Source organism: Alosa pseudoharengus, unplaced genomic scaffold (genome assembly GCF_046254945.1).
Source record: "Alosa pseudoharengus isolate Yale_2024_CS ecotype anadromous, Long Island Sound unplaced genomic scaffold, YU_APseudo_1.1 YU_APseudo_1.1_scf_9, whole genome shotgun sequence".
In the NCBI taxonomy this organism is placed as follows: Eukaryota; Metazoa; Chordata; class Actinopteri; order Clupeiformes; family Clupeidae; genus Alosa; species Alosa pseudoharengus.
Window position 1 is genome coordinate 33,949,710 of NW_027468881.1, and position 14,895 is coordinate 33,964,604.

Here is a 14,895-nt window from a genome sequence, read left to right on the forward strand (position 1 = left end):
AACATCAAGGAAAGACTTAATTGCAAAGAGAAAAATACAGGCCACTAGACATAACAAATAGCGTAACAAAATTGCTTTATTTGGCAAAACCTGCTGAAAATAGAGACATTGGATAGCCTAAATAATGGATATTTGTTTTAATTTTGTTTTTTTTATGAACAGATCAGATTTTCAGATAGGCTAATCAAACAAACAAACAAAAGCCTGAACAAGTCGAAGGAGTGAATCATGACGACAACTCCATATTTTCAATATTAGGCTATAGCCTATATAGGCTACTGAGCTACTTTCGGATATGAGTCATATTGGAGCAATTTATTACTATCTTTATTCACACTGTAGGACTAATATAATTCGATTTTATTACTTAGGCAAATGTAGGCCTATTTCAATATTATTTGCAATTCAGGTGTTCGAAATGTACAGTAGAAGGCCATTCATAAACACAATTAGGCTATTCGTGCTCTAGCAGAAACTGCCTGCCTCATCAAACCACACAAATATGCTTTATAAAGTCATTAAACTCATGAGAAGTAACCCAACTGCATTGAAGTCGGTGAACTTTCGATAGATCTTAGTTGTAAAAAAAAAGAGAGAGAGAGATGAGGGCAATGTTAATTTGGCCTTCTTTAAGACTAGGCCTACTTCATTTCTGGTTATTGGGACACCCATCTTCATTACTTCTGGGAGGGACGCGGGACCAAATGCGAACAACAGTGCCCTCTACTGGTAGCATAGACGGTTCATGAAATAAATCCATCCTGTTGGTACAAACCATATAGTGAGACTATGAAAGCAAATGCATGTGTAAACACACACACACACACACACACACACACACACACACACACACACACACACACACACACACACACACACACACACACACACACACACACACACATATTGCCTTAACAAGGATGAAAAAGTGCATTTGGTAGCAATAATGCCATTCTGATGAGAGAACATACTGTCGGCCTATATGTTACCAATAATATACCTTAGCATTCTATCTAGCCTGATTTCAGGCATGTTTTCACATTTTGAAAACAGCTTCCATACATATTGCAGGGAAAATAACTTGTTACATCATGCATTCTGAATTGCATTCATTGCAATGAGCCTTGGGACAATAGTGTTCCATTTCCCTTTGGATAATCGTCAGACCTTCAAAAAGAAACTGCTAATGAAAAGTAAATACACATGGAATGTCCACATGATCACCACCTGTTTTTGATGCCTCTCACGGGTCTGTATCTTGTGCTGTTATCTTAACCACCTGGAATGATTGAACAGGAGGGTTAGAAACAACATGTAGCCAATTCTGATTCCAAAGAGATCTTCTGGAATTTTCATCCCATTGGAAAAACACTGGGGAAAGCAGGTACAAACACAGTTCCAAATACTGTATAGTCCTGCTCAAATTCAATCACTGCATTCATTCTAACTTTATGATAATGATTGACTGTTGTTATTGTGATATTGATTAGCCTATACCATGCAATCTACTAACTGAAATGTGTAGAGTGTGGACTGAAAAGAGGTCTGTAGACACGTACAGTACATCATAGCACAGTACAAACTTTAGAAGAGTAATGGTTTACTGATTCTGATTTTTCTGTTAAGGCCTCCAGTGGAAAATAATCCCAGAAGGCCTCATTTAGAATAATTTAGTGCCCTGCACTCCCCCGCAAGAACAGATCTATAAAATGCCCAGATCTACACTACCCATCAAAAGTTTGGGGTCACGTAGAAATTTCCTTTCCACTCCATTAAAGACAGAATAACAGCTGAGATCAGTTGCATTGTTTTTTTGTTTTTTATCAGGGCAGCAGTTTTCAGATTACATTGTGCTGACATAATTGCGAAAAAGGTTCTCCAATGTTTTCTCAGTTAGCCTTTTAAAATGATATCAGAGTAGTAAACAGAATGTGCCTTTGGAATATTGGATGAATGGTTGCTGATAATGGGCAATGTAGATATTGCATTTAAGATCAGCTAACCTATTTCTTTCTACAACAGTCATTTACAACATTAATGATGAAAACAAGGACATTTCTAACTACTCCAAACTTTTGAATGGTAGTGAACTGGTTGTAAAACTGCCATGATGTCTATGCATGGCCATGGTGAAAGATAGCACAGACCCCAGTGGCCTAAGAAGATTTGCCCTTCACCAAATCAGAAAAGATAAGTATCCAATTTCACTGCAAAAAGATGTTACTCCAATACCACTTAACACCTTCTACGTCCAAATCATGATGAATCACACACTTATTGTAAGATAATGATGGCTGTATGTTGTAGTGGTAGTCTGGGGTGTATTTCCCAAAATCATAGTTGCTAACCTGTTAGCAACTTAGTTGGTTGGCAATGGGAAATTGCATTGCAACCAACAAAGTTGCTATGCTTTTGGGAAACGCACCCCAGATTATTCCCCCCTGGCAGGTTATCACTGTTAACATGGTGAATAATATGGTCAATATTACAGCATTAACAGCTTATGGACTTTCTAGACCAATTCAAACACCTCTTGAAGGGGAGGATAGGAGATAAAGTACTGTAGCCTTGTTAGCATTTGTTTTGGACCAGGTTGTTTCCAGACTAAACGTATGGCAAGTACTGCCTAAGTCGCACGTCGCCCCATGAGAACTGTTTCCAGCACGAGTTTCGGTTCTATCTAGTCAACAAAAAAGACACGCATTACTGGTCCGGAGGCAGAACACTGATGAGCGCAATAAGATGTAATTAGAGGCATCATGGTAGCACAAGTAATTTCCATGTGTGAAGTATGATTAGGTTTTATTCTCCATGATGTGCCTAGTAGGCCTTGGCCTGCATACATCCAGTGTTGGCATTATACGTTTTTATCACACATGATTTTGGCCATGTTTTTGTCAGGTTTCCTGTTACATTTTATTGGGATGTTGTTTTGGTCAAAGGTTTCTTCAAGCAATGTAAGTCCGCTGTATTGGATTAAGTATTGGGTAATGCAGGTTTAGTGTTAACTTTCTGTTTCCTTGGCAACATTGGACATACATATTCCACCCCAACCATTTGAGCACCCGAAAGACAGCACCCACATCACCCAAAGAGAAGAGTAGTCCAGCTGTAATCAACTCATTAATTTAATCAGAGTGAGTCAATATAAAACACCATGAATCCAAACAAACAAACAAACAAACAAACAAACAAACAAACGAACAATCAATATTTTTAAAGCACTGCCAATGATTTTTTCATTTGTGCTCAAATGTCTAAGCCATGAATTGGGGCTTAAAACCCAACAACAAAAACAACCACTTCAAATAGATATGTCTTCCATAAGCCTGCATTCACACATACTTTCTCTTTCTCTCCCTCACACAGACACACACATACATACATACACACGCACGCACGCACGCACACACACACACACACACACACACACACACACACACACACACACACACACACACACACACACACACACACACACACACACACACACACACACACACACACACACACACACACACACACACACACACACACACACACACACAAGCACAGCACAGCACAGCAATCAGTGCTGCATTTATTTTATATATTGTTTCCATTCACATTTAATTGCTCAGAACACAACATCTGGAATCAAAACATAAACACAGCAGTAGTTTCCACCATCTCTGTAACACTCCCCTGCACTAACACACTTCTCAATACAAACCTGCATTTATACAACTAAACCCAGAGTTTCTCACCTGTCACTAGGGTGTCTTAACTGCCCAGATTTAATCCCATCAAATATCTCATATCTGAACAGTAGAGATGGTGCAATCTACCGCCGTGGACACAGAACAGAGGGGAGGAGAGGACTCAAATGAGACGGACAGAAAAGAAAGGAAATTCTTGGATTTGGTAAAGAAACAGAGACACAGCTCACAAAACAAAAACAAAAAAAAACACACAATCAGAAGACTTGAAGCTTGAGGCTTGAAGGCACCAGTGAAAATAAACCCCAAAAATGAATCAATATTGATTTGCGCTGAATGGACAGCTAGCGCCAGCTACTTACTCATACTTACGCTAATGATTGGTGAGATAAGACCACCACATAGACCATCTAGAAAAGCCTTTCAACGAACTCGGGCGTTCATGGTGATGTTTCAAAACAGCAGTTACATTCAAGAGAACATGTACTGAGAAAATGAAAGGACCTACAGTAAGCATCCTGGGTAAACTGACTTTTTCTTCCAACCAGGCAACAGAAATTTGCACATATTAAAAACAAATTTCAGTTTTCAATTCTTTTGTTCTTTTAGTACAACCCACACAACGCTGTCAGTTATACTAAAGGGGGAAAAGTACTATTTTATAATGTACTTAATTTAGACACACATGGTATAGAAGTGTGCTGCGCGACTAGAACAACATATACAGGGGTGCTTTCAATTTACATTGGATTGGACATCAGTGAGAACGCAACAGCATCCCAACTGAGGCCCTGGCACACACACATGAGCTGCACTCCACCGTTCTCTCTAATTAGAGATTCAGTGTGATCATTATAAGTAACCACACACCAAATTAACGTTCGGAGATGCTTTTCAGAGGATCGGCCGACTTAGAGAAAGAAAGAAAGAAATAAGGAAAGAAAGTCACCACCAGATCAGAGGGAAAGAAAAACGAAACCAGAACAAATCAATGCAGAGAACCCAGGAAAAAAGATGGAGGCCCAGAAGGTTGAGAGGCTGTCAGTCACGTCGACGGAGCAATCAAGCGAGGGAGGGAGCTTCTCTCGCTCGGTGTGTCTATACCTTACTCCTGAAGAGGGGCTTGGCCCCGGGGCCACAGTACTCGTTGTAGATGAGCTTGAAGAGGAAGAGGTGGAAGAGTGTGATGAGGGAGGCCACGCTGAACCAGAAGAGGAAGGGCAGGCCCGGGTACTGCTTGGCCATGTGGTCCTCGTGGGCCATGATGGTTTTGACGTGCAGCGTGTGGCGCAGGTCCTGCAGATGCGTCAGGTCGGTGGAGATGTAGAGCAGCGCCGTGATGGGCTGCGTCACCAGCACCGGGAACGTGTGGCCCTTGAGCTCGGACGTGAGCTCCACGGGCTCGTTCATGCAGCCGGCCTCACATGCATACAGCTTGACTGGCCGCTCCTGTGGCTTGACCGACAGGTGCAGGAAGGGCTTGCCCTCGGCGTCCAGCAGCACGGCCAGGTTGATGAGGTCCTTGTGGTAGTGGATCCCGCGCAGCGCGTAGCTGTTGTGCAGCACCTCCGGGTCGGCCTGGAACTGCAGGTGATTCTCGGTGAACTGCAGGCCGCCGAAGCTCAGCACCATGCCCTGGATCATGCCGTGCACGCCGGCCGACACCAGCACCTTGCAGCCGCGCTTCTGCAGCGTCAGGTTCCACAGGGTCAGCAGCTGCAGGATCTGGGCCACGCTGGACACGCGGCCCGGCCACAGGTTCTCCGCGTGCATGGTGGCGTGGCCGCTGAAGCAGTGGTCGGCGTAGTTCAGGTTGGTCTCCAGGCGCTCTCGCTCCTCTGCACTCACCTTCCTGTCCAGCAGGGGCGCTGTGGACGTGGACAGGATGTAGTAGAGCGTGGTGTTGACCGTGTGGCTGGACGGTGTGTGCGCGTCCGTGATCTTCCTCATCTCCACCCCTGCACAGACACAGACATGTGATCGGGTGATTCAGGCCCTGACAGTTACACACTTCCCCTGTTTGCCACAAGGGGCAGTGTTTTGTCCTAATCAAATACAGTAACCTTTATTTTAATGTAACTTTTATCTAAATCACCTTCCTCTGATTAAATAACATGTTAAAAAGACATTCAGACGTGCAAGACATTGCCCTTCAGTCTTCACAGAAATCATTTTAACTTTTCCAATTCCCAATAATCTGTTTGAACATCCATCCATTTTATCATCTAACATCCTACTGCACCTTTATACTGCAAACAACTTCACACTATAAAAAGGTGCAACCTTTGCCCTTAAAATATAAATATACATAAACATAGACCAAAGAACCTTCCTTTGTCTTCTACGCTGCACAGGCTGCACATATGCGTGGATTTGGATTTGCATGGACATTTGCATGCACTGTGTGATATTACACCAACTACAGTAGTATGTCTACTACTATGTCCCTCATGGGTACAGTACACATGGGTACAATTACACAACACAACACATTCTCCATAGTCATCGGCATGGCACCCTACCGGATATGAAGAGGTCCATCCAGGCCTGCTGGTGGTCCTCCACCAGATGGTCCAAGCTGACCCTCACCGCCTCCAGGGTCTCCAGCATTTCCTTGCGGGCCGCTTCCTTCAGCTTGGCCAGCACCTCATCTGCCTTGGCCGGCTCCACGGGCTCGGACGTGTGCACCACCGACACCACGTTCTCCGTGTAGTCCGACTTGGCCCCCACCTGCAGGTGGCTGCCCAGCTTCTTCATGGCCACCACCATCATCACCACGGCGCTGCTCTTCTCCGTGGGGACGCGTCCCGAAAACACCTGGAACTCGCGGTCCTCCAGAGCCTCAGGGACACTCCGGAACCCCGGTGACTCGGAGGTCACCTCCAGGGTGAGGGCCCTGTCGGTGGGGTTGTTGATGTGGATGCGGTGCAGGTAGGCGTTGGGCCGGCTCCGGTGGGCGATGTACTCCTCGCGTACGGTCACACACTCGCGGGACGAGGAGGAGGAGGACTGTGACGAGCCTGGCTGGATGCAGCGCACCGAGAGGACGGACCCCTTTCGGAACCAGAGCATCAGGGCTCGCGCCTCCTGTCTCTTACCCGCCAGCTGCAGCCGGACATTAGGAGCAAAGTCTGTCTGGTGCACGGGGGCTGACCCAGGCTGGGCAGAGGGGGACACCCACAGTCTGTTGGTCTCGACGTCCACCAGGAAATGTCCATTCCCAACCACAAATGGGGCCACATCCTCACTGTCGGGGCTCCGAATCACACCCTCCCCACGCTCAACAAACCCCTTCCACCTGTTGATGTCTGTCTGCAAACAGGCACCTGCTACCCCGCCTGAGTCTCGGGACATGTGGAGAAATCTCAGGACGCCGTCCGAGGTCAGGTACCAGTAGAAGATGAGAAACAGCAGCAGGCCGATGAGGACCCGCCGTGCCCAGCTGCTTGACAGCAGGCCGGGCATTCCTTTCAGTCTCTGTTGGAGCCACATCGTTTTGATCCTCCACTTTAGATACTGAATGATTGGTCCTAACGAGATCTATCCCAACTAATAGAAATCGATTTACCCTGACGTTAATTCTGCAGGGGTTTCGAGTCAGTCGAGCAAATTAACCTGCTAGCTTCAAGCTACCGCAAGCCTTCACGGAAACAACAACGCAAGAACTGATAAGACGTGACCGAATATATGACTATGGCTATCAAATTCATATGCTACCTATTACTTCAACTAAACAAGGAGTGACGACGAGAAAGTTTTATATGGTGCGACTGATCAAATGCTTGGAGCAAACAGCATATTCAAAACCTGCACGTTTTTCTTATTTGCAATACCTAACTTCCTGATCGCGTGTCTCGTTAGTAGATAACGTAACGTTTGTCTTCGACAGTTAGCATGCTACCTATGTCTCGAGAACGAATGAATCGCTCCAGATCTATCTAACAACTTTTGATTTACATGACACAAATAAATAATGTATCTGTCTACACTGCACACACACACATTCTGTAATTTGTCAAAAGACCTGCTAGCTAGCCAACAACAGAACAAGTAACGTTAAGGTCTATGTTCAACAACATCTAGCAAGCTAAAACCAGTTAGATAGTTTTGAACACTGTTTACATCACAGGGTAGCAATTAGCTTCTACTGTAGTTACACCGACGCCCCTCATGTGTTATGCGCAAAACAGCTGCACACATGAGGCCTGGCCATTGATGACCATTTGAGTCCACTCCGAAATAGTAAAGTTAGTTGACTGCTCCTATTCCATCCACCACTGTTTTGCTACAGCAAAGCGCCTTGACACTTCGCATTTTTTCTAGATTACCGTAAAGCATACTGTGAAACAGCAACCGGAAGTGTCGTAATGTCAACGACGTGTTGCCTTCCTTACGACCTGGTTACAGTCATTGCTACACTGTAACCAACACACATGAAATTGTTATACCTCACTTCCAGAAGTAACTCGAGTTTATCTTCGTATGTAGGCTATATATAGCTTTATTTGAGTTTATGAACGTTTTAAAAAGTGATTACAGTAGGTTATAATTTAGGCTATAGGCCTACAATTGTTTTGTATTGTAAATGGCATCTATTCAGAATACATTTTCGTTCCACAAGGTGTTCAAGCCTAGGTCTATTTTTAAACAAGTAGTCCCAGGCCTGACAACGACAAAATGTTATTATAAGCTTTTTTTTTAAAATCTGGAATACATTGCTATAATCTAAATTAAATTGAAATTGCTTCAGATGTAGAATTTAGGTTTTAGGCTACTTTTTTAGGCCACTTAGTCACAGGATTAGAACATAGCCTAGGCTATATGTTTTGTTCAATCGGCCCCTTTTACCAAAATCACATGCCTATGCGAGCCTTGTTCAGTCTATGTTTAGGCTATAGGCCTAGCCTTGTTCAGTCTCTATACCATATTTAAGCTATATCCAGTTTGTAATTGCATTTATGAAATTTGTTTTGAAACGTTGCAATTTGTGCAAAATGTAGTACGCGACTAAAATTCCCCAAATCAAACATCAAAATTCCTGCAGGATTGCATGTGACTGCAGTCACGTAGGCTCACTACGTCATGAATCCAGCTGCGCACATGTGTTCAATGAGAGAAACAGATGCCTGTGTGCTCCTACAACAAGCTATCAGGATGTGTTGATATTAAACAATTTTCGTGTGTGTGTGTTTTTTTTTCTCTGTTAGAGTTTGACATTGTATAGGCTAGGTTATTGCTGATCGCTTTCACACAAGGAAAAGGCTACCACAGGGGACACCTCCAAACTCGGGGTGTGTCCCTCGTTTAAGAACGAGTGAAACTTCGCAATTAAGCTAAAATAAATAATTACAAAGTGAAATTTGGGGATGTGACATTTCTCATGCACGACACAACGAGGGGCATGGTATCACGAGTAAAGCTGTTTGCACTTTTCACAGACCTCAAACGAGTACTCGGGGGGTGGGGATAGGGAAAGGGCTATAGGAGCCGAGGCTAAGCAGTCTTTCTCAAAGCAACTCTGTTAACTTCTCTGTTTTGTGAGGGCCATTATCCCTCCACTCAAAAACCGCATAGCTCTAGACAGTGACAACTAGGCAATATGAAATCCGTTGTATTTATGTTTTTATGTACGACCTCGTTGTTAGTATGCCTACTGTTTGCGACAGTATGTTGCGAGAAAAAGGATTCAGTTCCCGAAGGTAAGTGCAAAATCTTGCTGTAGACTAGGCTAGTGTTGTTAATCAAACAATGTGCATGGATTTGTGCAGGCTACTGTCGCCATGGGCTAGTTGCAACACGATCAATTAGTAGCCTATACTATTGATAAGCTTCACTTCTAGGCTAGGCTACTCAGGGATTGTTTCAGCATTATGAAGAACCATGGAAAAGTTGACCGGGCTATTCTTAATTTCTGGAGCTTTCCGAGCCGCTGACGTGGACTGGATTCGGCGTGATGCCTTTCAAGTAGCGTTGATAGTCGGATGCGGTCAAAGAGTTAGGCTACTAACAAAATAATGCATTCAACAGAACTTTCTAGAGGCACCGTTTCAGAGCATTTAGCCCGCACTGTAAAGTTGTGCTTTGGAATATTGGTTATAATTTTCACAAAGTTTGTGAAGCAATTTTGCGGTGTGAGATATTGTTCTGGTGGTCTACTTTAACCTACATGAGTTAGCCCACCTGAGAAATTAAAAAAAAATATATAGTTTTCAGAAAACGACCCTACATTAATTCATCACACTTAAATATGTGTTATTAAATATACATCTATAAATGTTATTTCCTTTGTCGCCATGCAGTGAACAGTCATGTCCCCCTCCTCAGTGTAGCCAGGCGACCGTACCGGTATGGTCAAGAGAAAGGCATAATTTACAGACAGCTTACCTTGGTGTCCTTTACTACAAGGTGGTTATCCCGTGAAAGAACATTACATGCAATCGATAACATGGTATACTAATAATAAAACGCAAAGATGATTTGCACTTCCTCTTTCCAATTTAAGCCAAGATTATTGAGGGGAAAATGCTGTGTTTGAATGTACTATGCAGTGTTAAATGCAGCCTATCATTTTACATGTAAGACTATAGAAGTGTCCACATGGTTTACTATGAGCATGTGTAATTAGTTAACTAGTTGTGGTAATTTATTTACTAAACATGTATTGTTAAGTATGTTATAAGATCTTGTCATAAACAGCTATTACATTAAATGATTTTGATTAAACACTTGATTAATCATTAATCATTCTACCCTTCAGGCAATCTCATAGTTTTGACTGTTGCTACTGAAGAAACAGATGGCTTTCGGCGTTTCATGAGATCAGCTCGACATTTCAATTACACTGTCAAGGTACTAGGAACCCCTTGTTCATTCCTATATTATCCACAGTGACTCTCTTTAGGGACCTGAATTTAGCTGTGAGCCTTACAGCGAAATTCGGGCTTAGGATAGAAATATGTATTCAGCAACCCCTCTCTTTTCTCCATAGTTGATAAACAATATGAAGCAGAGGTGGATGACCCTGGCTTCAGAGGGTTAAAGCCTTACCATGTATTGGTTCTACATGTGCACTGCACTTAACACAGGATATTTTACTAATAGCTGATCCACCTAGCTGAAGAGTTGTGTTAAATAGAATCAGCTGGTTTAGTGAATGGTTGGAGCAAATATGTGGTCGGATTTTAACTTTCTGAAGTCTGTTTGCCCACCTCAGGCAAGTAGGAGGTGTGTGAGATGAGATCATTGCCGATCCTTGGCTTGCACTATAATTCCCCTCAGACAAGCAACAAGCAAAGTCATATAACCCAGATATGGCCTAAGCAAAGCACAGATCTGGTTATTAGCCTGATGCTATCAGGAGACTGGCAGTGGCATGAAGCACTGAGAGAAAGTGTGAATAGAGAATTTCCCTGCCTCAACACACTCTCTGTTACCGACTGAATTGAGATCACTAAGCTCATCTTCCTGTGCACTGTGTTTGACAGACAGGTTTGGTAATGGGCGAATGGATCAGTTCCAGCATGTTCTCTCTCGTCCTAATATTTCTGTCAGCAGTTCAGTTTTATATCCCAAGTATTTTCCAAAAAATGTTTCACCATGTGAAGACATTTGAACCCCTCACTAAGCACCGGTTAATGTCAAGGGTGACAAAGACAGTGACAGTTACTATTAGTTAGTTAGGGCTGCACAATAATTGCAATCGCAATATGAACCAACACATTTACAAATCACAAAAAATTTAATCACAAAAGCTACAAATAATTGTGCACAGTTAATATAGTCACATCTATGACTATCTATCTTTTATATTCATGTCATCCTCCTTGAAAGTCGGTCGGGGGTGCTGTACTTCTCGTGCACTGGGCACACTCATCAGTCAGGGGTGGCACACTTTAAAGAGACATTTAGAATATAGAACTGAATCACTGAATTCACATTAAAAAATGATATCGCAAATCGCAAAAAAATCTCACTTACATATTTTCGCCAAATTGTGCAGTTCTACTACTATTACTGGCCTAGTTTGACTACTATTACATGTAATAACAATAACATGTCATAATGATACATTGAAATAAATAATGCAATACAATATAATAATTAATGTAGTACAAACTCACTAATAAACATGTGTAATTTGTAATTCATTACATGCCAAGACTGGCACACGTGGCACAAGACATAGTGTTTATGCTTTGTATTGAAGGTGCTAGGTAAAGGGGAGAAATGGAATGGCGGAGGCTACAAGACCGTCCCAGGAGGAGGTCAGAAGGTGCGCCTCCTCAAAGCTGCCCTGGAGGAGGTGACGGAGGAGGACAAGGTCATCCTCTTTACTGACAGGTAAATGACTGCTAGAACACACACTGTGATCGATGCCCCGGCTCGGCTATGCTCATGACACACACACACACACACACACACACACACACACACACACACACACACACATACAAACAAAGACACAGATACACACATACTGTGCTACGCATGCAGAAACACACATGCAGATGTTGTAGAGATAGCTGCTTCAACACAGACAATAGAAAGACACACTCACACATACACATTCACTCACACAGATGTGCTCTGGCATTAGCTGCTTAGCTTCAAGTCCATTCAGTTTTATTTAGTTCTCCTCCATCTCTGATGTCTGAAAGCATTGTTTAGTTCCTTGGAATTGAAAAAATGTCAGAGAAAGTGTCTTTCTTTGGAAATGCGAGATTAAAACCAGACGATGCCGTTGTAGGGTTGTGTGTCTGTTTGGAGGATTTTCATTCCTTCATGTAGTACGTTTTGTCTTGGACCGCTTGCCACCCACATTTTATGATTTTAGACTTCCACGGAAGTCTCAACTAGGAGGCGACTTTCCAAGGAATAAAAAAGCCTCAAATCCTTCCCTGTAGGCTTCTGCAAAACTGTGATGTCCGTCTTTTAATGTCCTTCTGGCCTTTCTTGTTCTGACCAGCTACGACGTGGTGTTTGCCTCTGGGCCCAAGGAGCTGCTGAAGAAGTTCCAGCAAGCTAAGCATAAGGTGGTCTTCTCCTCAGAGACTCTGATCTGGCCCGACCGACACCTGGAGGACAAGCACCCCTACCCCAGAGAGGGCAACAGGTTCCTGGGCTCAGGAGGCATGTCACAAACGCAACACACCCTAAAGTCACCTGTATGCAACCCTGTTAAAGCAACACCAAAGAGTTTTTTGTACCTTAAAATAATGTTTCCAAAATCGTTTCAGTGGTTCATCAACTTGTAACAGGGTGAACGGCACTTCTGCATTCGCTTCGCAGCCCTCTATCGGCTATAACCGCACTATGTAAGTTTGCCAGATCGGGTAGCGGATCTGTAGTTTGATGGAATTAGACATAAGAAACTGTTCCGTTTGATGTCGCAATACATCGTACTTCCATAAATCATGCAACATATTCTACCTTGTCTGTGGACATTGTTATTTGTAAAGCCGGTGCTGGATAAACAAATAGCGTGCGTGCGACAGAGGGAAAGTTCTTTGGTGTTGCTTTAACACTAAACTAATCCACCAAAATAGATTAGCGCATACCTAACATCAACACCATGGACTAGCATACAATACTGAAAATACACAAATTGAACACCCCCTAAAATCAGTATGGATGTTAAACCACTGCTAGTAATAATTAGTTTAGTGCTCAAAAAAGCAAGAAGGTCTGTGCTTTGTAAGGCTCTAGTGGGTAGGTGGGAAAAGGAAAGTGCACTTAGAGGCTGGTGTTAAAACAATGTGTAAATAAGATGAAACAGTATATAAGGCCTTAGATGAACAGGCACTGAGATACAAACATGTTGGGTATAGCCCATCTTCAGTGTCCCCAGTTTCCAAAGCATCACTGGGTGCAAAGGCTTTTTGTAGGTTACTGTCACTATTTACAGGAAGTCTTCAAGACCATTCTCCAGGAAAGTCCAAGACCTTGTGCAGAATACACTAACATAATGATACATGCAGAATGCACATAGGTGGCCCATAAAAATAAGCAAAAAAAATTAAGTGATATATTCCATGATTTGAACCTTGCAGACATGGACCATAAAGACAAAAGGAATAGGGTTAATTTCAGCTAAACTGAAGATGATTTAGAGGTTGCACAAGCCCCTTGAAGTTTTGAGAATTTTCACTTAAACAATGTTCAATGGCAAAGTTGTGTCAGATTATTACATTGCTTGTCTCTGTAATCTGGTATATATTCATGAAAAGTTTACTTATTTTCTACAAATAATCCCATATATTTCTAGCCTGGAAAATCCAGACCCTGATGCTTTAGAAAGATTAAGGGTCTGGCCACGAATATTGAAAATGGCCCAACTCAAGGTGCGGCACCAAGCATGCATTTGAAAATCTCACTGCACGTAATTGGATAACACTACGACCAATGTTAACTGACTGATTCGTTGCAGCGCTGTCGTCATCTGTTTAGCTCGCCTCATGGCCCGCCTATATCAGATACACCGGTGTGATTGGTTCCTCGCGATGCAAGGGGTAAAAGTAACGTGCATCATTACTCATTGCCAGAGTGTCTCGTAGAGACAATTCAATTGTGCTTTTGCAAGAACTCTGGAATTTCCAGGGTAATATATTTCATTAATAAGTAATATTCTCTTGAGACACTATTGCCATTGAATGATTTAAACAACAGCTGTAACAAGGCAGCAAAAGGCAGAATAGTGTACCATATGCTAACCGCTGCCTAAGCAAAGATGAACTTGTTACCACAGTCAAAAGTATATGACTGCTGAGCAAATACACTGGAAGAACAAAAAGCCATGGAAAGCCAAGAAATGAAGAATCACCATATGACACTGCAGAAAGGGGCATCAATATACAGGACTTTAATACTATATTAGCCAAATCAGAAGAAGAAAACAATTCTTACTACAGGTGGTTAAACGCCACAGAGAAAGCTATCCTGACTCCAACAATAGCACAATTGTCAAAGAACTTGCCAATTTTCCATCTGAATTAGCAAATTAAACAGACTTAGTTACAGACTTAATACATTAGTGTAATATTGTTGTGTAATGATATTCACTATTAAAATGGTAGGTTCCCTATAATATGTACCAAATAAGTTGCAGTGTATGCTTATATGTCCTTTATGTATCTCCATGTTAATGTTTTGAAGTTTAAGGAATAAACAACATAAAGATTGATATTTCAGCAAATATATT

At 42.6% G+C, this 14,895-nt stretch overlaps 2 protein-coding genes across 3 annotated transcripts in view; one reads left to right on the plus strand and one right to left on the minus strand.

Moving 5' to 3' along the window:
* Positions 1-58: 58 nt before the first annotated feature.
* Positions 59-8,020, minus strand: kiaa2013 (KIAA2013 ortholog). The gene is made up of 4 exons (XM_076275662.1): positions 6,221-8,020; positions 4,803-5,656; positions 1,228-1,279; positions 59-761 (listed from the first exon to the last, which is right to left on the minus strand). The coding sequence occupies exons 1-3, from the start codon at positions 7,188-7,190 to the stop codon at positions 1,244-1,246; spliced, it is 1,860 nt and encodes a 619-aa protein (XP_076131777.1). The 5' UTR covers positions 7,191-8,020; the 3' UTR covers positions 59-761; positions 1,228-1,243.
* A 1,059-nt stretch (positions 8,021-9,079) lies between these two features.
* plod1a (procollagen-lysine, 2-oxoglutarate 5-dioxygenase 1a) overlaps positions 9,080-14,895 on the plus strand; it is a 32,808-nt gene continuing 26,992 nt past the window's right edge. Inside the window, exons 1-4 of one of the 2 annotated variants that reach the window (XM_076275835.1) lie at positions 9,080-9,397; positions 10,456-10,547; positions 11,905-12,038; positions 12,664-12,827. In XM_076275835.1, the coding sequence (XP_076131950.1) occupies positions 9,298-9,397; positions 10,456-10,547; positions 11,905-12,038; positions 12,664-12,827 (490 nt within the window). In that variant the 5' untranslated portion in view covers positions 9,080-9,297. The remainder of the gene's footprint in view (positions 9,398-10,455; positions 10,548-11,904; positions 12,039-12,663; positions 12,828-14,895) is intronic. The other variant, XM_076275834.1, reaches the window with a different exon arrangement.

Excerpts from the sequence above, each read along its gene's own strand:
- kiaa2013 (XM_076275662.1), bottom strand. The coding sequence starts at position 7,190 with ATGTGGCTCCAACAGAGACTGAAAGGAATGCCCGGCCTGCTGTCAAGC. Across the intron at positions 5,657-6,220 it reads GATGGACCTCTTCATATCCG|GGGTGGAGATGAGGAAGATC; the intron begins GTAGGGTGCCAT and ends GTGTCTGTGCAG. Across the intron at positions 1,280-4,802 it reads AGCCCCTCTTCAGGAGTAAG|GTGGTTAAGATAACAGCACA; the intron begins GTATAGACACAC and ends CAATCATTCCAG.